Source organism: Salvelinus sp. IW2-2015, linkage group LG18 (assembly GCF_002910315.2).
Source record: "Salvelinus sp. IW2-2015 linkage group LG18, ASM291031v2, whole genome shotgun sequence".
Classification (NCBI taxonomy): Eukaryota; Metazoa; Chordata; class Actinopteri; order Salmoniformes; family Salmonidae; genus Salvelinus; species Salvelinus sp. IW2-2015.
The window spans coordinates 55,654,587-55,682,190 of NC_036858.1; the positions used below are offsets into that span (position 1 = coordinate 55,654,587).

A 27,604-nucleotide genomic window follows, 5' to 3' on the forward strand; every position below is an offset into this window, starting at 1 on the left:
TAACCTACTGAAGAGAGAGAGAGAGAAAGACACAAGAAGAGAGAATACGAAGACTTCGAGACGAGGAGGAAAAGAGAGACTAACCTACTAGAGAGAGAGAGAGAGAGAACCTATGGAGAGAGGAAAGAGGGAAGACTGAGACCGACTAACGACGATGAGAGGAGAGAGGAGAAAGAGGGATCTACGCTGAATGAAGAGAGAGAGAGAACAGAAGAGGGACTAGATATATGAGAGAGAGAGAGAAAGAGACTAAACTAATGAAGGAGGAGAGAGAGAAAGAGGGACTAAAAACTAAGAAGAGAGACGAGGAAAGAGGAACTAACCTAAATGGAATGAGAGGAGAGAGAGAGAGAGACTAAAACGCTATGATGAGAGACGAGAGAGAACAGAGACTTAACCTAATGAAGAGAGAGAGAGAAAGGAGAGGACTAGACCTAATGAAGGAGAGAGAGAAAAGACGAGGGACTAACCTAATTTGAAAGAGAGAGAGAGAGAAAAGAGAGAACTAACTAATGAAGACGAGAGAGAGAAAAGAGAGACTTAATCCTAGATGAAGAGAGAGAGAGAAAAGACTAACCTACTGAAGAGAGAGAGAAGAGAGAGAAAAGGAGAGACTAACCAATGAAGAGAGAGGAGGAAAAGAGAGACCAACCTAACTGAAGAGAGAGAGAGAAAGAGGAGACTCAACCATAATGAAGAGAGAGAGAGAGAAAAGAGAGACTAACTATGAAAATGCGCGAGAGAAAGAGACTAACCTAATGAAGGAGAGAGGAGGAAAGAGAAGATTAACCTAATGAAGAGAGAGGAGAGGAAAAGGAGAGACTAACCTAATAGAGAGAGAGCAGAAAAGAGACTAACCTAATAAGACGAGACGAGGAGAAAAGTACTAACCCTAATGAAGAGAGAGAGAGAAAAGAGACTAACACCTTTTCCCCGCACCGTGCCCTTTTTATAAATAATAATAATGCGCCCGGGCGGAAGAGAGGATGAGAGAAAGGAGAGGACGTAACCTAATGAAGAGAGAGGAGAGAAAAGAGAGACTAACCGAATGAAGAAGAGAGAGAAGGAAAAGAGAGCACTAACCTACATGAACCGAGAGAGAAGAGAAAAGAGAGGACTAACCTAATGAAGAGAGAGCGAGAGAAAAGAGAGGACTAACCCTAATGAGAGAGACAGGAGAAAAGAGAGACTAAACCTAATGCAAGAGAGAGAGAGAAAAGAGGACTAACCTAATGAAAGAGAGAGAGAAAAGAAGCTAACTATGGAAAAACACTTAATGAATGGAAGAAGCGAGAGAAATAGAGAGACTAACCTATGAAGAGAGAGAGAGAACATAGAGAGACTAACCTAATGAAAGAGAGAGAGAAGAAGAAAGAAACTTAACCATAATGAAGAGAGAGAGAGGATAAGATAAAAGAGAAGGAAAGAAACTAACCTAATGAAGAGAGAGAGAAGAAAAGAGAGAATAACTAATTAGAGAGGAAAGAAGGCTCTAAGAAGAGAAGAGAGAGAGGACTAACCTAATGAAAAGAGAGAGAAGAAAAGAGAGAACTAACAATAGAAGAGAGAGAAAAGAGAGACTAACCTAATGAAAGGAGACGAAAAGAGAGCTAACCAATGAAGAGAGAGAGAAAAGAGAGACTAACCTAATCACAAGAAGGAAGAGAGACCAATGAAGAGACAGAGAAGAGAGACTAACCTAATAAGAGAGAGAGAGAGAAGGAGACGACTAACCTAAATGAAGAGAGAGAGAGACAAAGAGAGACCTGAAACCTAATGAGAGAGAAGGAGAAAAGAGAGACTCCTAATGAAGAGAGAGAGAGATGTGAAAAGAGACACTAACCTATGAAGAGAAGAGAGAGAGAAAAGAGGAGGACTAACCTAATGAAGAGAGAGAGAGAAAAAAAGAGAGACTACCTAATGACAGACGAGAAAAAAGAGAGACTAACTTAATGAGAGAAGAGAGAGAGAGAAACGAGGAGACTAACCTAATGAAGAGAGAAGAGAGGGAAAACGACGAGACTAAACCTAATGAAGAGAGAGAGAAGAGACTAACCGAATGAAGACGGAGAGAGAGAAAGAGAGATCTAACCTAATGAAGAGAGAGAGAGAAGACGAGAGACTAACCTAATGAAGAGAGAGAGAGAGAAAAGAAGAGAGACTAACCTAATGGAAGAGAGGAAAAGAGAGGACTAACCTAATGAAGAGAGAACAAATTAGGGACTAGGAAGGGTGGAAGACGCTGCCTGGAGGCAAGGTGGCCCTGGTTTCCGACGATCATACTTCTTGAATGATACATCTTTCTACTGCTCTGTAATCTAATGGTACAGACTCTTATTACTTGAGAAGAGAGAGAGACGGAGAGAGAGAGAGAGAGAGAGAGAGAGAGAGGAGAGAGGAACTATAAGAAGCGTTAAGAGAAATAGGGAAACTGAATGGATGTATCACTGCTTTGCATTGCTAGCTTACTGTAGGTTAATAAAATGAAACAGTTATGGCTTGGCATTAAGTGACGTTTTCACACACACATATTCACACAACACGTAACCCCTTCTGTTTAAAATTCCTCGGCTAATTCCAGACAAAAAGCTCCTTCCATCTTCCCGGAAGAAAGGGTCAGGATTAAAATGTTGTGTGTGTGTGTGTGATGTGTGTGCTGTGTGTGGTGTGTGTTGTGTGTCAGCATTGTTTATTGCATGCTACTAGCATGTTTCGGTGACAGTAGACAATGAGTCGACACCTCATTATATCTTTAAGCCCAGTTAGCTACACAAGCTGACTTACTGTTAGTAATAATTAAGATAACTACTGTCAGGGCTAATAACACTGATACTGTTATCATAATAATAAGCATCAGATAACTACTGTCAGCTTTAATTAACAAGCTTGACTACTGTTTAGCTAATTGAATAAGATAAACTACTGTCAGCTAATAATAGATAACTACGGTACTAATAATAAGATAAACTACTGTCAGCTAGATCAATCAAGATGAACTACTCAGCTATAACAAGCTGACTACTGTTAGCTACATAATAAGATAACTTACTGTCAGCTAATAAATAAGATAACTACTGTTTTAGCTAATAATAAGACGAACTCTGACTGTCCAGCCTAAATAATAAGTAACTTAACCTGTTAGACTATAATAAAGATAAACTACTGTTAAGTAATAATAAGATAACTACGTTAGGCTAATAACACCTGGACTACTGCTTTAGCTAATAATAGATAACTACTGTTAAGCTAATAACAACCTGCTACTTGTTAGCTAATAATAAGATAACTACTGATTAGCTAATAATAAGAAACTCTGATTAGCTAATAATAAGATAACTACTGTCAGCTTGATAGAACAAGCTAAATCTAACCTAATGAAGAGAGAGAGAGAAAAGAGAGACTAACCTAATGAAGAGAGAGAGAGAAGAGAGAGACTAACCTAATGAAGAGAGAGAGAGAGAAAAGAGAGACTAACCTAATGGAGAGAGAGAAAAGAGAGACTAACCTAATGAAGAGAGAAAATAGACTAGAAGGGTGAATACGCTGCCTGGAGGCAAGGTGCCCTGAGTTTCCCGACATATACTTTCTGAATGATACATCTCTACTGTCTGATTAATGGTAAGACTCTTATATATGAGAGAGAGAGAGAGAGAGAGAGAGAGAGAGAGAGAGAGAGAGAGAGAGAGACTAAAGAAGGTTAAGAGAAAATAGGGAAGACTGAATGGATGTATCCACTGCTTGCATGCTAGCTACTGTAGGTAATAAAATAACAGTTATGCTGGATTAAGTGACGTTTTCACACACACATATTCACACACACTTAACCCCTTCTGTTAAATTCCTCGGCAATCCCAGACAAGCTCCTCCATCTGTCCCGGGAAGAAAGGGGTCAGGATTAAAATGTGTGTGTGTGTGTGTGTGTGTGTGTGTGTGTGTGTGTGTGTGTGTGTGTGTTATTTGCTGTACTAGCATGTTTGGCTGACATGTAGACAATGAGTCGACAACCTCAATTATATCTTTAGCCCAGTTAGCTAACAAGCTGACTACTGTTAGCTAATAATAAGATAACTACTGTCAGCTAATAACAAGCTGACTACTGTTAGCTAATAATAAGATAACTACTGTTAGCTAATAATAAGATAACTACTGTCAGCTAATAATAAGATAACTACTGTTCGCTAATAATAAGATAACTACTGTTAGCTAATAACAACCTGACTACTGTTCGCTAATAATAAGATAACTACTGTTAGCTAATAATAAGATAACTACTGTTAGCTAATAATAAGATAACTACTGTCAGCTAATAACAAGCTGACTACTGTTCGCTAATAATAAGATAACTACTGTTAGCTAATAGGGTACTCTAGTTGGCGACCCATAGCTTCATACTGTAGGATCAATGGAACAGTGGTATTAGTGGAACACACACACACCACACACACCCCTCTGTCCAGTAATCTCACCCTGGGCCATCTGGGATATCCCTGATTTGAGCAGAGGAATGAGGGAGCAAAGGAGGGAGGAGGTAAAGATGAAGAGAGGGAGCTAGAGAACTAGCAGATGTTAAAAAGAACAGGATGGTTTGTAAAGGAGTGTGAGCTTTAACATGTGGGGTTATGTTGCATAAGAATGTGCAGGTGAAGGACTGTGTTGTGAAGTTTTGTTTTCAGATTTAAAATTCACCTCTGTTCTGCATGAAACTTCAGTCATTTGTATAGATGTAGTGACAGACTACTAGGGTTATATAGCACGGACACCAGCATGTGTCTAGAAGACAATAGAAATGGTAATAATGAGGAGCCATACTAACAATAGTCTTCCTTTAAGGAGGCGTTTTAGGGCAATGGGSGAACAGCACCCATGAGGGGCAAGAACCTCCCACAGCCATATAATTCAAGCCGTCACTGGGGTCGTGTAAATTCAAATCAAATTAAATTGTATTTGTCCATGCACTGAATACAACTGGTGTAGACTTTACTGTGAAATGCTTGCTTACGATCCTTTTCCAACGATGCAGAGTTAAAACATATGAAATAGTAACACAAGAGGATAAAATAAAATGCACAAGAATGGAGCTACACTATATACACAAAAGTATGTGGACATCCCTTCAAATTAGTGGTTTCGGCTATTTCAGTCACACGTTGTTGAAAGGTACATAAAATCGAGCACACAGCCATGCAATCTCCATAGACAAACATTAACAGCAGAATGGCCTTACTGAAGAGCTCAGTGACTTTCAACGTGGCATCATCATAAGACCMTTCCAACAAGTCAGTTTGTAAAATGTCTGCCCTGCTAGAGCTGCCCCGGTCAASTGTAAGTGCTGTTATTGTGAAGTGAAAACGTCTAGGACAGGGATGATCAACTAGATTTATCCGTGGGACAATTTTTTGTTGAGCGGATGTTCGGGGGGCCGGAACATAATTACAAATAATTTGTAGACTGCAAATTGACCGCAAGAAACCCAAACAGATATAATGTTTGACAAAAACATTATCATTTCAAACCTTGATTACATTTGTATATGACCACTTGTCTCTCTATTATGCGTGGAAATACTTGGGAATAGATTTCTTAAATTAAAATTACTTGGAGCTGATTTCCTGGTGTTTTTACATCTTTTATGTGCAACAATTAAAATGTATTAAAACATATTATTATAAAAAGATTTGCTCAGAAATCTTGGGGGGCCAAATAAAACCACCCATGGGCCAATAGTTCGGGAACCCTGGTCTAGGAGAAAAAACGGCTCAGCCGCGAAGTGGTAGGCCACACCAGCTCACAGAACGGGACCGCCGAGGAGTGCTGACCTCAACCCTATCGAACACCTTTGGGATGAATTGGAATACCGACAGTGAGTCAGGCCAATAACACTCATGGCTGAATGGAGGCAAGTCCCCACAGCAATGTTCCAACTTCTAGTGGAAAGCCTTCCCAGAAAAGTGGAGGCTGTTATAGTAGCAAAGGGGGGACCAACACCATATTAATGCCCATGATTTTGGAATGAGACGTTCGACGAGCAGATGTCCACATACTTTTGGTCATGTAGTGTATATACAGGGAGTACCAGATCAATGTGCAGAGGTTCAAGGTATTTGAGGTAGATAGACAACAGGATAGATAATAATAAGAGTAGAATTCAAAACAGTAGCAGCAGCAAATGATGAGTGTAATAGTGTGTGTAATGTGTATGTATGTCTGTTTGTGCTGTGTCAGTCTGCTTGTGTGTGGGTATGTGTGTGAATCTGTGTAGGTTTTGTGTGGGAGTGTCAATGTAGTGTATATGAGTGAGTGTGTATAAACTGTATAGTCTAGTGAGTGTGTATATACTGTATAGTCTAGTGAGTGTGTATATACTGTATAGTCTAGTGAGTGTGCGTAGGGTCAGTGCAGATAGTTTGGGTTCCATAAATTGACTATTTAGCAGTCTTATGGCTTAGGGGTAGAAGCTGTCTTGGAGCCTGTTGGTCCGAGAGCCGATGCTCCAGTACAGTTTGCCGGACCGTAGTAGAGTAAACATTTTATGGCTTGGGTGGCTTTTTTCGGTTCTTCCTCTAACACCGCCTGATATAGAGGTCCTGGAAGGCAGGGAGCTCGGCCCCAGTGATGTACTGGGCTGTCCACGCCACCCTCTGTAGCGCTTTGCGGTCAAGAGCGGTGCATTTACCATACCAAGCAGTGATGCAGCAAGTCAAGAAGCTCTCGGTGGTGCAGCTGTATAACTTTTTGAGAATCCGAGGGCTCATGCTAAATCTCTTCAGCCTCCTGATGGGGAATAGGCGCTGCCATGCCCTCTTCACGACTGTGTGGGCGTGTGTGGACTATCTTTGTTTTTACACTGCTGCTACTCACTGTTTATTATCTATGCACACTTTACCCCTACCTACATGTACAAATMACCTAGACTAACCTGTACCCCCGCACATTGACTCGGTACCAGTACCCCCTGTATATAGCCTCATTATTGTTATTTCATTGTGTTCATAATTTTTAATWAAAAAAAACATGTATTTAGTAAATATTTTCATAGCTATTTTCTTAAAACTGCATTGTTGGTTAAGGGCTTAAGGGCTTGTAAGTAAGCATTTCACGGTAAGGTCTACACCTATTCAGCGCATGTGACAAATACAATTTGATTTTATGTTAAGTACTTAGTGATGTGGACGCCAAGGAACTTGAAGCGCTCGTCCTGCTCCACAACAGCTCTGTCGATGTGGTTGGGGGGGTGCTCTCCACTCTTTCTCCTATAGTCCACTATCAGCTTACTGAATAAAATAGTTCACRGTGAGTATGTCTATCGCCATGATGAATCGGCCACCTCCACAAAAATGTTGTGCCTGCATTTATTGGACCTTCTTTAGGTCAATAATAGCGGGTCTTAGTGGACGGCCAGACTAGAGCAGCGTACCAAATGACACCCTATCCCCTACATAGTACACTATCCTATGGGCCCTGGTCAAAAGTTGTGCCCTATGTAACTCTGATCAAAAGTTGTGCACTATGTAGGGAATAGGGTGTCATTTGGGATGTAGCCTGGGCTAGTCTAGGAGAGGACAGAGAGACAGGACCTGTCAGCAGATGGTCAGTCAGACTCAGGATAAAGCCAGACCTCAGCTCCCCATCTATCAGCTCTCTGACCACTGGGCAGCATCCAAAATGGCAACCTATTCCCTATTTAGTGCACAACTTTTTACTAGAGCCRTATGGGCTCTCAATAGGACACGGGTCAAAAGTAGTGCACTATATAGGAAATAAGGTGAAATTTGGGACGCAGTCCTGCTCTATGGCCCTATGGTGACCTACTACCTGTTCCCTTTCTTTCCATGCCTGTCTGATTGGCCCTCACACCTTGACTAACAGTTAAAAATGGGTTTGAACCCCAATCCATCAGACAGAGACAGACAGACAGACAGACAGACAGACAGACAGACAGACAGACAGAGACACACACACACACAGAGAGAGAGAGCTTTTACAGCTCCACATAATCAATAGGCATGCTATTCAACTTCATTGACACCTAGCCAGGGCTATACCAGCAAGTGTAGACCAGAGCATCTGGGATTCTGTCATTCTTACAGCTCTCCTGCGGTGATGAACGACTGTAGCATTGACCACATCCTTAACTCCTCCACTAGGGTCAATGGTGATGAAATGGTGTATGTGTGTGTGCGTCAAATCAAATCAAATATTATTTGTCACATGCACCAAACACAATGGGTGTAGACTTTTCTGTGAAATGCTTGCTTATGAGCCCTTCCCAACAATGCAGAGTTAAAAAATATATAAAATAACTAGTAACACAAGAGGAATAATATACACAAGAATGGAGTTATATACAAGGCGTACCAGTATCAGATCACTGTGGAGCTATTTACAGGGAGTAACAGTACCAGATCACTGTGGAGCTATATACAGGGAGTACCAGTACCAGATCACTGATCAACCGTACCAGATCACTGTGGAGCTATTTACAGGGAGTAACAGTACCAGATCACTGTGGAGCTATACACAGGAAGTACCAGATCACTGTGGAGCTATATACAGGAAGTACTAGTACCAGATCACTGCAGAGCTATACACAGGAAGTACCAGATCACTGCGGCGCTATATACAGGAAGTACCAGCACCAGATCACTGTGGAGCTATATACGCTGATAGGGATATTTAAGACCAACCAAAAGCTGGTTTTAGCGTCAGCAGTTGGTTATGGCATGAATTTTGACAGCTGAAACACAGCCTATCCAGCTGTGACGCACACTGCKCATATGCGCATGGAACAAGAGCATTCTAATTAGCTTTTTATGCCTGTATACTTCGTATTTAGAAACATTTTATTACAACCAAACTTATTAGAATGGTTCACCTTCCTGGTTTTATGGTGCCAACTCTGTGGTGCGCATGCAATGCAACTCCTGGAGARGTGTGAATACGATCTGATCTGTAAGATCCGATTATGTTCATAAAATATATTTGGGAGCAGTATACAGACTTTCTCTTTATATTGGATCTATATTGGATCCAGCTACTGTGAAAAGTTTGGATGTCCTGTACATAAAACCCTCCATAGTCTGCTCTGTTTTAATGTTACATACCCARAGGGTGTAACGGCTGTCCTCCTCATCTGAGGAGGAGAAGTTTGAAGGATTGGAGGACCAATGCGCAGCGTGGTAAGTGTCCATAACGTTTATTTTAAAACATAAACTGAACACTATGAAATACAAAWCAATAAATGTGAACATGAACGAAACCGAAACAGTACCGTGTGGCAACAAACACTCACACGGAAACAAACACCCACAAAACCCAACAGAAAACAGGCTACCTAAATATGGTTCCCAATCAGACAAGGCACAAACCAACCTCCTCTGATTGAGAACCATCAGGCAAACGAAAACCCACACATAGAACACACACCATAGAACCACCCAACTCACGCCCGGACCAACTAAACAAAGAAAATACAAAAGAACTAGGGTCAGAACGTGACAGTACCCCAAGGTGCGGACTCCGGCCGCAAAACCTGAACCTATAGGGAGGTTTGGGTGGGCATCTGTCCGCGGTTGCGGCTCTGGCGCTGGACGTGGACCCCACTCCACCATTGTCTTAGTCCGCTTTCGTCAGATCCTTTGAGCGACGACCCTCGCCACCAACCTATGACTGGTACCCTACTAAAGGGCCCCACTGAACTGATGGGCGCCTCTGGACTGAGGGGAGCCGACTGAGGGGAGCTCCGGACTGAGGGGAAGCTCAGGCCTGAAAGGCATCTCCGGTACTGAAAGGCAGCTCCTGCGACTGAGGGGCAGCTCCGGATGGGGGCAGCTCCGGACTGAGGGGAGCTCGGACTGAGGGGAAGCTCAGGACTGAAAGGCATCTCCGGACTGAAAGGCAGCTCCGGACTGAGGGGCAGCTCCGGACTGAGGGGCGCTCGGACTGAGGGGCAGCTCCGACTGAGGGCGCTCCGACTGAAAAGCGGTCTTCGGACTGAAAGGTGGCTCCGGACTGAAAAGGCGGCTCCGACTGAGGGGTGGCTCGGATGAGGCGGCTCCGGACTGGCGGGCGGCTCTGGCGGCTCCTGACTGGCGGGCGGCTTCTGGCGGTCCTGACGGCGGGCGGTCTTGACGTGCGTGACAGGCGCACGGGCGCTGACAGACGGGCGGCACAGGCGGCGCTGGCCAGACGGGCGGCACAGGCGGGCTGAGACGGCGGCTCAGGCGTGGACAGACGGGCGGCTCAGGCGCGCTGGACAGACGGGCGGACCAGGGCGGCGCTCGGACAGACGGGGCTTCAGCGGCGGCGCTGGCACAGACGGCGGCTCAGGCGCGCTGGACAGAGACGGCGCGAGACATCGGCGGCGCCTTGACAGAGGGCGGCTCAGCGCGCTGGACAGACGGGCGCCAGGCGGGTGGCAGGCGGCGGCTCGGCGCGACAGACGGGCGGCTCAGGCGGCGCTGGACAGACGGGCGGCTCAGGCGGCGCTGGACAGACGGCCGGGCTGCAAGGCGGCGCTGGACAGACGGGCGGCTCAGGCGGCGCTGACAGACGGACAGCTCAGCGGCGCTGGACAGACGGGCAGCTCTGGCTGCTGAGGCGCACAGTAGGCCTGGTGTGTGGTGCCAGAACTGGTGTACCGGGCTGGGAACACGCACCTCAGGGCGAGTGCGGGAGCAGGAACAGGGCTACTGGACTCTGGAGGCGCACAGTAGGCCTGGTGCGTGGTGCCGGAACTGGTGGCACCGGACTGGGAACACGCACCTCTGGGCGAGTGCGAGAGAAGTTTGAAGATCGGAGGACCAATGCGCAGCGTGGTAAGTGTCCATAACGTTTATTTTAAAACATAAACTGAACACTATGAAATACAAAAAATAAATTTGAACATGAACGAAACCAAAACAGTACCGTGTGGCAAACAACACTCACACGCGGAAACAAACACCCACAAAACCCAACAGAAAACAGGCTACCTAAATATGGTTCCAATCAGAGACAATGACAAACACCTGCCTCTGATTGAGAACATACAGGCCAAACGAAAACCCCACATAGAAACACACACACTAGAACACCCAACTCACGCCCTGACCAACTAAAACAAAGAAAATACAAAAGAACTAGGGTCAGATACGTGACACAGGGAGAAACTATGGTGCCTGTAAGTGTATTTAGACATAGCCTATTTAAAACAAGTTGTTGTTTATTTTTGTTTAGAATTTGATTAGAATTATTTGTTCTCTTTTTAGGCCTTATCAATAATGAATAGAATCTTGCTTATTGACAATGTTTGGCATGTCCATAATCAGCCATAATGTAATTTACAGTAGGAGCCCCTATATCAGTGTGAACGCTWTTGAAGCCATGCAATTACTTAGAACAATGTGGACTGCAAAATGGGTTCAAGTTAATGTATTTAGCAAAGATAGGATAGCTCTACATTTGGTTATTTCATTTCGGTAAGCCATTTAACAAACTATAAACGGACTAACATTGGAATTGGAGTTGATTCCAAGGGAATAGATAAAAGACTGGAAATACACAACTTGAAGCAACCACATATTTAGCCATGGAGCACGTTCTGATTGGCCAGTCAGGGGCCAAGCCTTAACACACCCACAACTTGTTTGTTCATGAAAACCCAGCCCTTTCACGCTGATAATTGTAGTTGTGAAAATAGCAAAAATATTTCTGACACACCCCTGAACCTATAGCGCTAACGCCTGCGCTTAGATTTWCCATTGCATTAGGWTTGTTAAAATAGAGCCCTTCAAATGTTAAGTCTTATCACCCTGAGATACTAAACTACTCGTTTACAAATGGAAAATATTACAGACGGACCATTGCAAAGCATCAGAAAGTAGCCTATTTTTTCAGTCAGGGTAGAGTACTTACACAAGCATCTTCCAAGAGTGAAACTAGCTWATTTCACTTTGATGAATGCATTACATCCGGAAACTTGGTAAAGTAAAATAAACCACACTGCAAATTAAAAGTGACGGGGGAAAAAATCGAAACAGTTACATATTGGGATATTATTTTGGATGATATACCGTATCGTTTTGACAATATCTCYATATTATTTTTGCGTTAGTTTGCTGTGCCTGCACCAAAAGGCCAGTATTTTTTCTTCATGGCTTGTTCACCATCTACTTTTTAAAAAGGTWGCCAATTTGTTTTCAGCAATTTTATTAACATGACTGATCAACAACAACAAKAATATCATGGCTCCCTCTTGTCCCTGTGCAGCAGACATATGGTGAGCAATATATTTGGAAAAGTTTGTGGTCATACGCACATCCTTAAAAACATAGGTGCTGGGCTAATAAAGAATACTAGTATAGAAGAAGAAGGCCCGCACACTGTTAAAGCTCCCAATTCACTGCTTTATTGACAACGTTTRGGTCTGAAACGGATCTTCGTCYGGTCAAAAAAACAATATATTTGGAACATCGAATTGCAATAAAATCCCAGTATTGAATRGTATAGAATTGTGACAATCGTAAGAATTGCAATACATATCGTATCGGCACCTAAGTATCATGAAAATATAATATTGTGAGGTCCCTGGCAATTCCCAGCCCTACAAATTAAGAAATGAATGCAACAACTAGGCCACTAATTTCCTTTCCCGAGCATTGAAACATTTAGCCCATGAGTGTTTGACTGTTGAAAGGCATTAGCAGCATGTCATGATGTGTAGGGATAACGCTAACCCCATGTGCTACGGACAGTTCCTCTGAGCCTGCCACCGAACAGAGCAGAACAGCAGACACGATGAAAGCACAGCACAGGCACATAACAGCAAGAAAGAGGTTTCATAGAGAGAGAGAGCGAGAGAGAGAGGTTTGACTTTCTCCTGGCCTGGATAAGGAGAATACTGTGATTAGCAACAATGCTATGGTAGGCTAACCTCGCYAGCAGTTTGACAGGAATCTATAGAGATAAGCAACACTGAAGCTCCACACTGTGAGGGTGCATCCCAAATGGCACCCTATTCCCTATATAGTACACTACTTTTGACCAGACACACCCTGAGACATATTGTACAGTACCAGCATCTGTGTTTTGGAGATTAGGTCATATTGTTGGGGGTTTGACTACATTTAAATTCAAATTGTCCGACCCCTAGATGGATCATTGGTTGTGGTGGATGGTTGAACCTGATACTGCRATTTTAAATACAACGTTTTTCTTTTGATATAGATACAGAGAACAATATCACTCAGATAAGGGACAGGCTATCAATGCTTCTGCTGTACATTGCATCAAGCCAACAGATACCCATGCTCTGAACACAAACACAGGCAGACGGGCTGCATCAGGAATTGAAAGAGAAAGCAGATGTGTGTGTGTGTGTGTCTAGGTACTCACTGGTTTTGTTGCATTTAACCTTGGCCAGGAGTTTGTTTGCCAGGAGGGTGTCTCCACTCTTCACTGCCACCAGGAAGTCCTGTTCCTTACCCATGACTGACCGCCACACCAGTGACCAGTAACCACACACGGTCCTTACGAGGTCAGTTGTCTCAACCGCGTCTAAGTGGTCCTTGGTAGTCGAGGCCTCAACCTTACCCAGTCAGGTGCATGTTGATTCCTTCGGATAAACAATGATGATGAACGTACAGAAGAGCGTCACAAAGCGCCCAAACCAGCCAGTCTGTCTGCCTGTGTCAGTCAGATAGGAATCAACCAGAACAGCCAGCAGAGAACATTRTTATCTCCGGGCCTAGGTTAGGCTAGGCATCAACTGGGTGAGATGGTGAGATAGGTGGGGTAGTTGGTTGTTAGAGGCTGTGTTCCTCTGCCTTCTGTTGGTTGCTTGGTTTCCAGAGTGTGTGTTTGTGTATGGGGCCTGGTTGTCTGTCCTGATGTAAATCAAATGGAGTCTGCCTGGAATTGTCCTTAGGGCAAGGTGTGTGTCGGGTTCTCAGCTGTTTCCGCCAACCTGAAACAGTAAAACCTACCATTAGAACACACAGACATGTCATCATGAGCTGGGCATTCACTACTATTTAATAAAAGCATTAGCAAAGCACTGAGTGTTATTACAAGTTGTAACTACAACATAATTAAGGATGGGTGGCTCTCTAAAAACCAATCTAATGTGTTTGTTTTTCTTTCACTCAGGAAGCCTATTCACCATGGAATGTTATCTTAGGATCATTCCATGTCGGAATACTACTCCTTAACTCCTTCCACTCTCCTTCAACTTCTAGGAAGTGTCTTTTTCACTAGGAGCTGTCTGGAACTCTGCCAATTSTCAGGGAAAAAGCTGCAAACTTTTCCCGCCAGAAGTAAACTGGGGGCTCTGTCCCCAATGTCACCCTATTCCCTACATAGTGTAAGCCTACTACTTTTGACCAAAGCCCTATGGYCCCTGGTCAAAAGTAGTACACTATATAGGGAATAGGGTGACATTTGAGACGCACACTAGAAGGCAGAAGTGACCGCATCTTAATACCATCCCCCGAATTCTACATCACAGGGGACACAGCCAGCAGCACTTACGGGACAAAACATATCCAGGASAAATGTTTTAGGAGAAAAATACATTAGTCTGGTTTTTGGATTGTGTACAGCTGCAAGTGAATGAGGCATATCTGAGATCACACACAGAGCTGCAGCCACCCAGATCCAARTAAAATAGGAGTTTTTCTGGGCAAAACAGCAATTAAGACGCCCAATGGAGCTGAGAGGCAAAGTGTTGGGCTAAAACACAAAAATATTGTACCGCCATTGTACCTCCAACTGAATGTGTTTTTTTGTGTCACCTGTGCAAGACTTTGCAAAGAAATGTCCTTCTGAAGGGCAATGTTTTCTATTCTACTCTARCCCATTCTATTCAATTCTATTCAAATTCCTCCCATTCTTCTGAAAGGTTGTGCTGGGAGGGACTGTTATTGGTGTGTCTCTCTGTCTACAGCAMGGCTTCTGTTTACCATCAGGTTGTGGGGCTAAGTTATCACATATGCTGTCATTGTAGAGGCTACACAATAATAGGCAGTAGACGCGGTCAAGTACAATAACAGATCACATCATGTTAGCTATGATAATATGGAATGATAGGCGCTACATGTATGTGAAGGGAGGAGGCATCATGTCAGGCAGAAATCATGAATCCATTTTTATTCCAATCAGAAGTTACCCCATACGATTGCTGTTCTGGATAGCTAGTGGCTAGTAACGGCATGCATGTCAATCTGACACAGACTCAGTCACCTTGCCTGCCAGCTAGTATATGACCCTCCTCTTGATTGCCATCAAGCCCAGTACACAGAGTTCAGAGGGTGTCATAACAACATCATACATCATAACAAACTGAGCAGCTGTCCATTGAGGGAGGCACATGACCATTTGTAAACAAACACAGAGCGGCTATAGCTAGAGGGCTTCCCTGTAGTTAGGAAAACAAACTGGTACAGTAAAGTTAGATCAAATAAATGGAACGGCTGGGGGTCCCCGAGGAGAGGTTTGAAAACCCTGCTACACTTCGAAGGAATAGACTAGAACCCCAATAGAATAGAACAGAACATGATATAAATTATTATTATATTATAATAACGGTAGATCTAACTAGATAGAAAATAACTAATTAATAGAACGTCGGACGTTGCTGCTAGCTAGATTTGGGCTAGTTTTTTTCGACAAGTTGTATCAAATTTGCAAATTGGTTAGTCCGATTTTGATTTGTGGTCTTCCAAGACCGCTCAATAATAAACAAACGAAGAGGTCAAAAACAGAACATCTTACCAGTATTGTAAATGTGTTCACAGGTTTTCCGGTCCCTGTTGAAGGATTGGCGGAGTGTAGAGTAGTGCTCAGCTAGCGTTTGTCAGGTGCTTGGAGCCGAGGCTCAAGGAGCAGACCGCACAGAAGATGTGTGTGTGAAGAAGTTATGCTGCTAGCGAAACAATATCCAGACGACTTTCTGATAAGTGGTTGAAAGTCAAACTCTGACTTCATTCAGCTCTTTTCCTAAACCTTGTTTTACTGAAGGTCAAGAAAATAATGTYATCCTCGCCAGGCAGTTCGACAATKGTGCGCGCTAGGAGACCTGATCMGACACCTTTTCAATTTAGACTAATCACTCTGCGACCTCGAGCGGAACGAGCGACTCCTCAWCATTTTGGCTCCGCCTCCGCACGCATCAAAACTCTGGGGAAYAATTTCGGAGGGAGACGACTCGTATGCTACTGTACCACAGATCTAGGTTAGGATTACCTTACTCCCATACTATCCTTAATCACCAGGGGAGTGAAAAGGTATCTGACTCCGTATCAGTAGTTAGGCTATATGGATAATTTATTGGAGACAGAATGAAGTTGTCCAGTAGACAAGACAAGGTCGGTTTACCATATTTACCATATTGTACCGATCCTTGCTATGAGCCACTTTACAATTCATACCAAGTTTCTTAACCMTATGGTGTTTGCCTTTCATGCCTGAGACACGGGTTCGCTTCCCGCTCCGTCAGTTCGCTACAATGGTGTCAGAAGTGGAATGGTGGCCGTGGGGTCTTCGAATCGCACAGCCCGGTATGTGTGAGYGATCTGAGGTTAGTCAAAACACTGGGACATGCTTTCCGGTTCGGAGGGGGCAGGGTACTGATCCTCGTTATATGACCCACGTTTCCCACCAAATGTGTTAACCCTATTGGTGCGATGTGTAGGATGTTTGCCTTTCACGCTGATGRGGGTTCGCTTCCCACTCCCTCCGTTTGCTACAATATACACGGAGTATACGCACACCCTCAAAACAGCCTCAAATCGTCGGGACACAAGGTGTCAAAAACGTTCCACATGGATGCTGGCCTATGTTGACTCCAATGCTTTCCACAGTTGTGTCAAGGTGGCTGGATGGCCTTTGGGTGGTGGACCATTCTTGATACACGCGGGAAACTGTTGAGCGTGAAAAACTCAGCGTTTCAATTCTCGACACAAACCGATGCACCTGGAACCCACTACCATACCCGGTTCAAAGGCACTTTTATTTTATGTAATGAAAAGAGCAGGTGTTCTTAATGTTTCGTATACTCGGTGTATATACATCTTCAAAAGCAGCGTCTATATTCCAAATGGTATTAAAATAGTCTGAAAGGATTTGGAAAGGAATTTATGTGTATGTAACCCAAAAAACATGAATGACCAGGGCACAGTTTGAAGTTGTGTTTGGTTTTAGCGACACTTGCTGGTATGACGGGGTATCATGAGTAATGCACATGTTGCAGACAATACTGCAGTGTGTGCTTTTAAACAAAAGTAACAAAATAAAATACATGTATTATAATCTTGTTTGAACAATTAATAATTTATAGCTTCTCTTACAGAGAGAATAAACGGTCAGAAGCAGATTCATTAAACCATTTTACAATTTTAACATTTAAAACAACAATGGTTCTTGTATCACTCAAAGAATGTTCTGTGTCCCGAACTCAAACATGATTGTTCTGTGTCCCGAACTCAAACATGAGTGTTCTGTGTCCCGAACTCAAACATGAGTGTTCTGTGTCCCGAACTCAAACATGAGTGGGAGGGAGTGTTACAATGGCTCTTATATTCTTGACTCATTGTTTTCTCGTTCAGTGCCATTCACAGTGTATTCAACACAGAAACAGGAGAAACTTTAAATGTCCAGAAATGTCCGGAGCTACAGTATGTTCAGCTCTTTTCCTTTAGCCCCTGGTTGAAAGTAGTGCACCAAAAGGGAATAGGGTGCCATTTCGGACACACAGAAGAATGGTATTTCCTCTTCATTCTCCCTGTCATCATCAGTTCTCCACATGTTCCCTCCCCTTATGGAAAACCATTTCACATGTGACATTTCCACATGTTTTGCACAAAACTCACATGTGATGATGTGGATTTTCACTGTGTGAAATCATGTCAAACCATGTGTTTTTGGAACACTTCACATATGATGGACTTTCACATGTGATCAAAAACCTTTCACATGTGGATTAACATTTTCACATGACATTTCACATGTGATGAACTGCAAATAAAAAAGAGTTGTGATCAAATCAGATTTTATTTGTCACATGCTCCAAATACAGCAGATGTAGACCTTACCGTGAAATGCTTTCTTACAAGCCCTTAACCAACAATGCAGTTTGAGAAATAGAGTTGATAATATATTTACTAAATAACTTAAAGTAAAAAAAAAAATGTAATCAATGTAACACAATACATAACAAGGCTATATACACAGTGCTTTCAACTTACATTGTGTATGTTTATACAGTAATTATTATTCAACATGTCTTTACTTGGTTCACCTCATGCCAATATTCTTGCTATGCCACCATATCTGTCAGATACTGATTTCACCTATATTCCTACACTTTAGACTTCAAAGTAAATCTCAGCTTTGTTAAAAATACACTCAAGAAAAACTATTATATTTATCACAGTGATTCAGGAGTATCATTAAAACAGAATAATATGGCCCACCAACATCAGACAACTATACAGAAAACCCTGACATTTCTGAAATAAGTCAATGAAATCAATGATGATAGAATAGTCAGAATAACTGATAACTAAAATAGCAGTGCAGATGGAACGCTTCTGATAAGTGCAGAGATGTATTATAGATAATGGATGTTTAAAGGACTGCTAAAGGCTTTGTGGTGCTGCAGAAAGATCAGCATACGTCAAATCCAGCGGTTGTGAGTGAGTTCAAATCACAGGTGGGGTAATATTTTAGCTGAACAGCGATAACATGGAATTGCACATTTAAAAACATGTAAAGTGCTTCAAAAGCGCACGCGTTCACCACATGTAAAGTGTTCCAAAAACACTTTTTCACATGTGAAATATCATGTGAAGTGTTCCAAAAACGTGTTTTCACATCTGAAATGGCTGGTGAAGTGTTCCAAAAACATGTTTTCACATGATTTTAGATTCGATATGTCACATGTGAAGTGTTCCAAAAACAAGTTTTTACATGATTTCCCTTGTGAAATTTCATGTTTCACGTGTGAAATCATGCAATTTTCCACATGTGAAATCATGTGGTTCAACATGTGATAACATGAAACTACACTGTTAGCCATTGCTATTAATTTTGGGGTAAATGTTGTGGTCATTATAAGTAAATTTTTTACAGTAATAGGATAATCTATTAGAGTTTTTCTATATAAATTCAGCAAAAAAAGAAACTTCCTTTTTTCAGGACCCTGTCGTTCAAAGATAATTCGTAAAAATCCAAATAACTTCAAAGATCTTCATTGTAAAGGGTTTAAACACTGTTTCCCATGCTTGTTCAATGAACCATAAACAATTAATGAACATGCACCTGTGGAACGGTCGTTAAGACACTAACAGCTTACAGACGGTAGGCAATTAAGGTCACAGTTATGAAAACTTAGGACACTAAAGAGGCCTTTCTACTGACTCTGAAAAACACCAAAAGAAAGATGCCCAGGGTCCCTGCTCATCTGCGTGAACGTGCCTTAGGCATGCTGCAAGGAGGCATGAGGACTGCAGATGTGGCCAGGGCAATAAATTGCAATTTGCGTTTATCGTCAAAGGAATGAGCATTACACCAAGGCCTGTACTCTAGCGCGGGATCGATTTGGAGGTGGAGGGTTGTCTCTTATACACATCTAGATGTGTATAAGAGACAGGTGGTACCCTTCCCGCAGGCTCATCCTGACATGACCCTCCAGCATGACAATGCCACCAGCCATACTGCTTGTTCTGTGCCTGATTTCCTGCAAGACAGGAATGTCAGTGTTCTGTCATGGCCAGCAATCCCATTGAGCACGTCTGGGACCTGTTGGATTGGAGGGTGAGGGCTAGGGCCATTCCCCCCAGAAACTTGCAGGTGCCTTGGTGGAAGAGTGGGGTAACATCTCACAGCAAGAACTGGCAAATCTGTTGCAGTCCATGAGGAGGAGATGCACTGCAGTACAGCTGGTGGCCACACCAGATACTGACTGTTACTTTTGATTTTGACCCTCCCCTTTGTTCAGGGATACATTATTCCATTTCTGTTAGTCACATGTCTGTGGAACTTGTTCAGTTTATGTCTCAGTTGTTGAATCTTGTTATTTTCATACAAATATTTACACATGTTCAGTTTGCTGAAAATAAACGCAGTTGACAGTGAGAGGACGTTTCTTTTTTTGCTGAGTTTATTTACTGTCAATTGCAATGCACTTGGGTACTTTTTGGCCCTTCCTGCAAATTAACTTGGTATGCCTGACTTGCAATTGTATTTAAAGGTAGATGCACAACATTTTTTTTTTATCCTGTAATTTTATAGTAATTTTCTAGCTACTGCGTTGCGGTGAAAATAGTGGAAACAACTGTTAAGGTATTTCTACAGCTGAACTGTATTTTGTCAGTAGATATACAACAACAAACTGGAAATAATCTCAACATCGGTTAGCACACTTGGGATGCAACCCCATCTGGGATTTGAACTCACAACCTCTTAGATGACAGCAAATCTGAATTTCCTGCTTTGCCATCAGGTTTTTGGCCATGACAGAAATAGCCCACAGATGTATTGGCAAGAATACATTTCTGCACTTTGTTAAAAGTAGCCCGGAATCAAGTCAATAATTGTGTGATTATCTGATAACACCAACTAAAAAGTAGCAGTGCTCAGGGACACTTGACATTAAGGCCTAGATTCAATCAGATCAAGCATGAACACGTGATAGCTGACACTTGCATAGCTGGTGTCTTGGCAGTGTCGGAGATGTACAGTGCATTCGGAAAGTATTCAGACCCTTTGACTTTTTCCACATTTTGTTACGTTACAGTCATATTCTAAAATTGATTAAATAATTTTTTCCCTCTCATCAATCTACAGACAATACCCCATAATGACAAAGCAAAAACAGGTTTTTAGAAATGTTTGCAAATGTATATATATATATATATATATATATATTTTTTTAAAGAAATATAAAATGGACATAAGTATTCAGACCCTTTACTCAGTACTTTGTTGAAGCACCTTTGGCGGCGATTACAGCCTTGAGTCTTCTTGGGTATGGCACTACAAGCTTGGCACACCTGTATGTGGGGAGTTTCTCCCATTCCTCTCTGCAGATACTCTCAAGCTCTGTCAGGTTGGATGGGGAGCGTCGCTGGACAGCTATGTTCAGGTCTCTCCAGAGATGTTCGATCTGGTTCAAGTCCGTGCTCTGGCTGGGCCACTCAAGGACATTCAGAGACTTGTCCCAAAGCCAATCCTGCCTTGTCTTGGCTGTGTGCCTAGGGTTGTTGTCCTGTTGGAAGGTAAACCTTACCCCAGTCTGAGGTCCTGAGCGCTCTGGAGCAGTTTTTCATCAAGGATCTCTATGTACTTTGTTCTGTTCATCTTTCCCTCGATCCTGACTTGTCGCCCAGTCCCTGCCGCTGAAAAACATCCCCACTGTAACGCTTGTCGTGGTTGGAAGAAGAGGAGGACCAATGCGCAGCGTGGTAAGTGTCCATATTGTTTTAATACGAATAATGAACACAGAACAAAAACAATAAAATGACAAACGAACACTCCTGTACGGTGAAAACAAAACACAGAACAGAAAATAATCACCCACAAAACACAATGAAAAACAGGAAACCTAAATATGGCTCCCAATCAGAGACAACGACTGACACCTGCCTCTGATTGAGAACCATACTAGGCCAAACACATAGAAATCTACCAACAGAACAAAACATAGAAAAACAACATAGAATGCCCACCCCAACTCACGCCCTGACCAAACTAAAATAAAGACATAACAAAGGAACTAAGGTCAGAACGTGACACCCACAGCATGATGCTGCCACCACCATGCTTTACCGCAGGGACGGTGCCAGGTTTCCTCCAGACATGACGCTTGGCATTCAGACCAAAGAGTTCAATCTTGTTTCTTATGGTCTGAGAGTCCTTTAGGTGCCTTTTGGCAAACTCCAAGTGAGCTGTTATGTGCCTTTTACTGATGAGTGGCTTCTGTCTGGCCACTCTACCATAAAGGCCTGATTGGTGGAGTGCTGCAGAGATGGTTGTCCTTCTGGAAGTTTCTCCCATCTCCACAGAAGAACTCTAAAGCTCTGTCAGCGTGACCATCTAGTTCTTGGTCACCTCCCTGACCAAGGCCCTTCTCCCTGGATTGCTCAGTTTGGACGGGCGTCCAGCTCTAGGAAGAGTCTTGATGGTTTCAAACTTCTTCCATTTAAGAATGATGGAGGCCAGTGTTCTTGGGGACCTTCAATGCTGCAGGAATGTTTTGGTACCCTTCCCCAGATCTGTGCCTCGACACAATTCTGTCTCTGAGCTTTATGGACAATTCCTTCGACCTCATGGCTTGTTCTTTTCTCTGACATGCACTGTCAACTGTGGGACCTTACATAGACAGGTGTGTGTTTCCAAATCATGTCCAATCAATTTAATTTACCACAGGTGGACTCCAATCAAGTTGTAGAAACATCTCAAGGATGATCAATGGAAGCAGGATGCACCTGAGCTCAATTTCGAGTCTCATGGCAAAGGGTCTGAATACTTATGTAAATAAGATATTTCTGTTTTTTATTTCTAATATGTTTGAAAAAATTCTAAAACCCTGTTTTCGCTTTGTCATTATGGGGTATTGTGTGTAGATTGATGAGGGAAATTTAAAAATAAATTAATTTTAGAATATGGCTGTAACGTAACAAAATGTGGAAAAAGTCAAGGGGTCTGAATTTACATTTTACATTTAAGTCATTTAGCTGACGCTCTTATCCAGAGCGACTTACAATTTGGAAAGTTCATACATATTCATCCTGGTCCCCCCGTGGGGAATGAACCCACAACCCTGGCGTTGCAAGCGCCATGCTCTACCAACTGAGCCACACGGGACCACAGTGTAACTGCATTAGACCTGTCAAATCAGTGAGCGGCTGCTCAAGTGGTCAGTGTCACAAAGCCACACCCGTCCCACTCGCATTAGCAGTTCAGAACGAGGAAATGTAGGCTATATAGAAATAATGACACTCAAATTGAAAATCTTATTCAATTACATATCACATTCCAGTGTTCCAATTTATAAACAAGGCTGGATGGGATTTCTCTTAATGCAACTCCGTGCAGCCAATGACAATTTCCGCTTCAGTATTAATGCTGGGAGACGCTTGTGGATTTGATTGGTCAAATGCAGTTCCACCTCTGTCACTGCCAAAACAGCCACTATGTGTGTGTCCGATAGCACTTATCTGATAGAATCTATCCCTAAATGTGCGTAAATGCTCTCAGGATTTGAACTGGCAACCTTTAGGTCTAGAGTGCATTAATGTCTCAGAAGTGCTACCAGATAGTCCGTCTATGTCATTGAAAAAGCATGTGTTCTTAATGTTTGTATATTCAGTGTATATCCAATCAATCAATCAAATGTATTTATAAAGCCCTTCTTACATCAGTGGATGTAGAGGGTGCAACAGATCAGCACCTCAGGAGTAAATGTCAGTTGGCTTTTCATTATTCAGAGTATCTCTATTGCCCCTGCTGTCTCTAGAGAGTTGAAAACAGCAGGTCGGGGACAGGTAGCACGTCCGGTGAACAGGTCAGGGTTCCATAGCCGCAGAACAGTTGAAACTGGAGCAGCAACACGACCAGGTGGACTGGGGACAGCAAGATGTCATCAGGCCATGTAGTCCTGAGGCATGGTCCTAGGGCTCAGGTCCAGCGAAAGAAAGAAAGAAAGAAAGAAAGAGAGCGAAAGAAAGAGGGAGAAAATTAGAGAGTCTACTTAAATTCACACAGGACACAAACGATAAGACAGGAGAAATACTCCAGATATAACAGACTGACCCTAGACCCCCGACACAAACGATTGAAGCATAAATACTGGAGGCTGAGACAGGAGGGGTCGGGAGACACTGTGGCCCCTTCCGACGATACCCCCGGACAGGGCCGTACAGGCAGGATATAACCCCACCCACTTTGACAAATCACAGCCCCCACACCACTAGAGGGATATCTTCAACCACCAACTTACCATCCTGAGACAAGGCCGAGTATAGCCCACGAAAATCTCCCCCACGGCTCAAACCCAAGGGGGGCGCCAACCCGGACAGGAAGATCACATCAGTGACTCAACCCACTCAAGTGACGCACCCCTCCTAGGGACGGCATGGAAGAGTACCAGTAAGCCAGTGACTCAGCCCCTGTAATAGGGTTTGAGGCATAGAATCCCAGTGGAGAGAGGGGATCCGGCCAGGCAGACAGCAAGGGGGGTTTGTTGCTCCAGTGCCTTTCCGTTCACCTTCACACTCCTGGGCCAGACTACACTCAATCATAGGACCTACTGAAGAGATTAGTCTTCAATAAAGACTTAGAGGTCGAGACCGAGTCTGCATCTCTCACATGGATAGGCAGACCATTCCATAAAAATTTAGCTTTATAGGAGAAAGCCCTGCCTCCAGCTGTTTGCTTAGAAATTCTAGGGACAGTAAGGAGGCCTGCGTCTTGTGACCATAGCTTAAGTGTAGGTATGTACGGCAGGAACAAATCAGAAAGATAGGTAGGAGCAAGCCCATGTAATGCTTTGTAGGTTAGCAAAACCTTGAAATCAGCCTTTGCTTTAACAGGAAGCTAGTGTAGAGAGGCTAGCACTGGAGTAATATGATCAAATTTTGGGGTTCTAGTCAAGATTCGAGCAGCCGTGTTTAGCACTAACTGAAGTTTATTTAGTGCTTTATCCGGGTAGTCGGAAAGTAGAGCATTGCGGTAGTATAACCTAGAAGTGACAAAAGCATGGATGAATTTTCTACATCATTTTTGGACAGAAAGTGTCTGATTTTTGCAATGTTACGTAGATGGAAAAAAGCTGTCCTTGAAACAGTCTTGATATGTTCGTCAACAGAGAGATCAGGGTCCAGAGTAACGCCGAGGTCCTTCACAGTTTTATTTGAGACGACTGTACAATCATCAAGATGAATTGTCAGATTCAACAGAATATCTCTTTGTTTCTTGGGACCTAGAACTAGCATCTCTGTTTTGTCCGAGTGTAAAAGTAAAACATTTGCCGCCATCCACTTCCTTATGTCTGAAACACAGGCTTCCAGGGAGGGCAATTTGGGGGCTTCACCATGTTTCATCGAAATGTACAGCTGTGTGTCATCCGTATAGCAGTGAAAGTTAACATTATGTTTCCGAATGACATCACCAAGAGGTATAATATATAATAAAAACAATAGTGGTCCTAAAACGGAGCCTTGAGGAACACCGAAACTTACTGTTGATTTGTCAGAGGAGAAACCATCTACAGAGACAAACTGATATCTTTCCGACAGATAAAATCTAAACCAGGCCAGAACTTGTCCGTGTAGACCAATTTGGGTTTCCAATCTCTCCAAAAGAATGTGATGATCGGTGGTATCAAAAGCAGCACTAAGGTCTAGGAGCACGAGGACAGATGCGTAGCCTCGGTCTGACGCCATGAAAAGGTATTTTACCACCTTCACAAGTGCAGTCTCAGTGCTATGATGGGGTCTAAAACCAGACTTAAGTGTTTCATATACATTGTTTGTCTTCAGGCAGGCAGTGAGTTGCTGCCTGCCTGAAGCTTTTTCTAACATTTTTGAGAGGAATGGGAGATTCGATATAGGTTGATAGTTTTTTATATTTTCTGGGTCAAGGTTTGGCTTTATTACTGCCACTTTTAGTGAGTTTGGTACGCATCCGGTGGATAGAGAGCCGTTTATTATGTTCAACATAGGAGGGTCAAGCACAGGAAGCAACTCTTTCAGTAGTTTAGTTAGAATAGGGTCCAGTATGCAGCTTGAAGGTTTAGAGGCCATGATTATTTTCATCAATGTGTCAAGAGATATAGTACTAAAACACTTGAGTGTCTCCCTTGATCCTAGTTCCTGTCAGAGTTGTGCCGACTCAGAACAACTGAGCTTTGGAGGAATACGCAGATTTTAAGAGGAGTCCGTAATTTGCTTTCTAATGATCATGATCTTTTCATCAAAGAAGTTCATGAATTTATTACTGCTTAAGTGAAACCCATCCTCTCTTGAGGAATGCTGCTTTTTAGTTAGCTTTGCGACAGTATTAAAAATACATTTTGGATTGTTCTTATTTTCCTCAATTAAGTTGGAAAAATAGGATGATAGAGCAGCAGTGAGGGTTCTTCGATACTGCACGGTACTGTCTTTCCAAGCTAGTCGGAAGACTTCCAGTTTGGTGTACCGCCATTTCCGTTCCAATTGTCTGGAAGCTTGCTTCAGAGCTCGGGTATTTTCTGTATACCAGGGAGCTAGTTTCTTATGACAAATGTTTTTTGTTTTTAGGGGTGCGACTGCATCTAGGGTATTACGCAAGGTTAAACTGAGTTCCTCAGTTAGGTGGTTAACTGATTTTTGTACTCTGACGTTCTTGGGTAGGTGGAGGGAGTCTGGAAGGGCATCTAGGAATCTTTGGGTTGTCCGAAAGATAGCACAGCTTTTGGATCCTTGGTTGGGGTCTGAGTAGATTATTTGTTGCAATTGCAAACAACATAAAATGGTGGTCCAATAGTCTAAGATTATGAGGAAAAACATTAAGATCCACAACATTTATTCCATGGGACAAATCTAGGTCCAGAGTATGACTGTGGCAGTGAGTAGGTCCGGAGACATGTTGGACCAAACCCACTGAGTCGATGATGGCTCCGAAAGCCTTTTGGAGTGGGTCTGTGGACTTTTCCATGTGAATATTAAAGTCACCAAAAATTTGAATATTATCCGCCATGACAACAAGGTCCGATAGGAATTCAGGGAACTCAGTGAGGAACGCTATATATGGCCCAGGAGGCCTGTAAACAGTAGCTATAAAACTTGATTGAGTAGGCTGCATAGATTTCATGACTAGAAGCTCAAAAGACGAAAACACAGCCGTTTTTTTTGTGAATTGAAATGTTCTATCGTAAATGTTAGCAACTCCTCCGCCTTTGCGGGATGCGCGGGGGGATATGGTCACTAGTGTAACCAGGAGGTGAGGCCTCATTTAGTAACACAGTAAATTAATCTGGCTTAAGCCATGTTTCAGTCAAGCCAATCACATCAAGATTATGATCAGTGATTAGTTAATTGACTATAACTGCCTTGGAGTTGAGGGATCTCACATTAAGTAGCCCCATTTTGAGATATCACAATCTCTTTCAATAATGACAGGAATGGAGGAGGTCTTTATTCCAGTGAGATTGCTAAAGCGAACACCGCTATGTTTAGTTTTGCCCAACCTAGATCGAGGCACTGACACGGTCTCAATGGGGATAACTGAGCTGACTACACTGTGCTCGTGGCAGACTTCACTAAGCTGGCAGGCTGGCTAACAGCCTGCTGCATTGCCTGCACCCTATCTCATTGTGGAGCTAGGGGAGTTAGAGCCCTGTTTATGTTCGTAGATAAGATGAGAGCACCCCTCCAGCTAGGATGGAGTACGTCACTCCACAGCAGGCCAGGCTTGGTCCTATTTGTGGGTAAGTCCCAGAAAGAGGGCCAATTTTCTACAAATTCTATCTTTTGGGAGGAGCAGAAAACAGTTTTCAACCAGCAATTGAGTTGTGAGACTGCTGTAGAACTCATCACTCCCCCTAACTGGGAGGGGGCCAGAGACAATTACTCGATGCCGACACATCTTT

The 27,604-nt window shown here is 43.1% G+C and overlaps 1 protein-coding gene across 1 annotated transcript in view; it reads right to left on the reverse strand.

The window, feature by feature from the left end:
- Window positions 1–16,093, reverse strand: part of LOC139029168 (caskin-2-like) — a 45,902-nt gene extending 29,809 nt beyond the window's left edge. The window contains exons 1-2 of the mRNA XM_070448622.1: window positions 15,748–16,093; window positions 13,372–13,942 (exon numbers count right to left, since the gene is read on the reverse strand). Coding sequence (XP_070304723.1) covers window positions 13,372–13,465 — 94 coding nt within the window. The 5' untranslated portion in view covers window positions 13,466–13,942; window positions 15,748–16,093. The remainder of the gene's footprint in view (window positions 1–13,371; window positions 13,943–15,747) is intronic.
- Window positions 16,094–27,604: the final 11,511 nt, after the last annotated feature.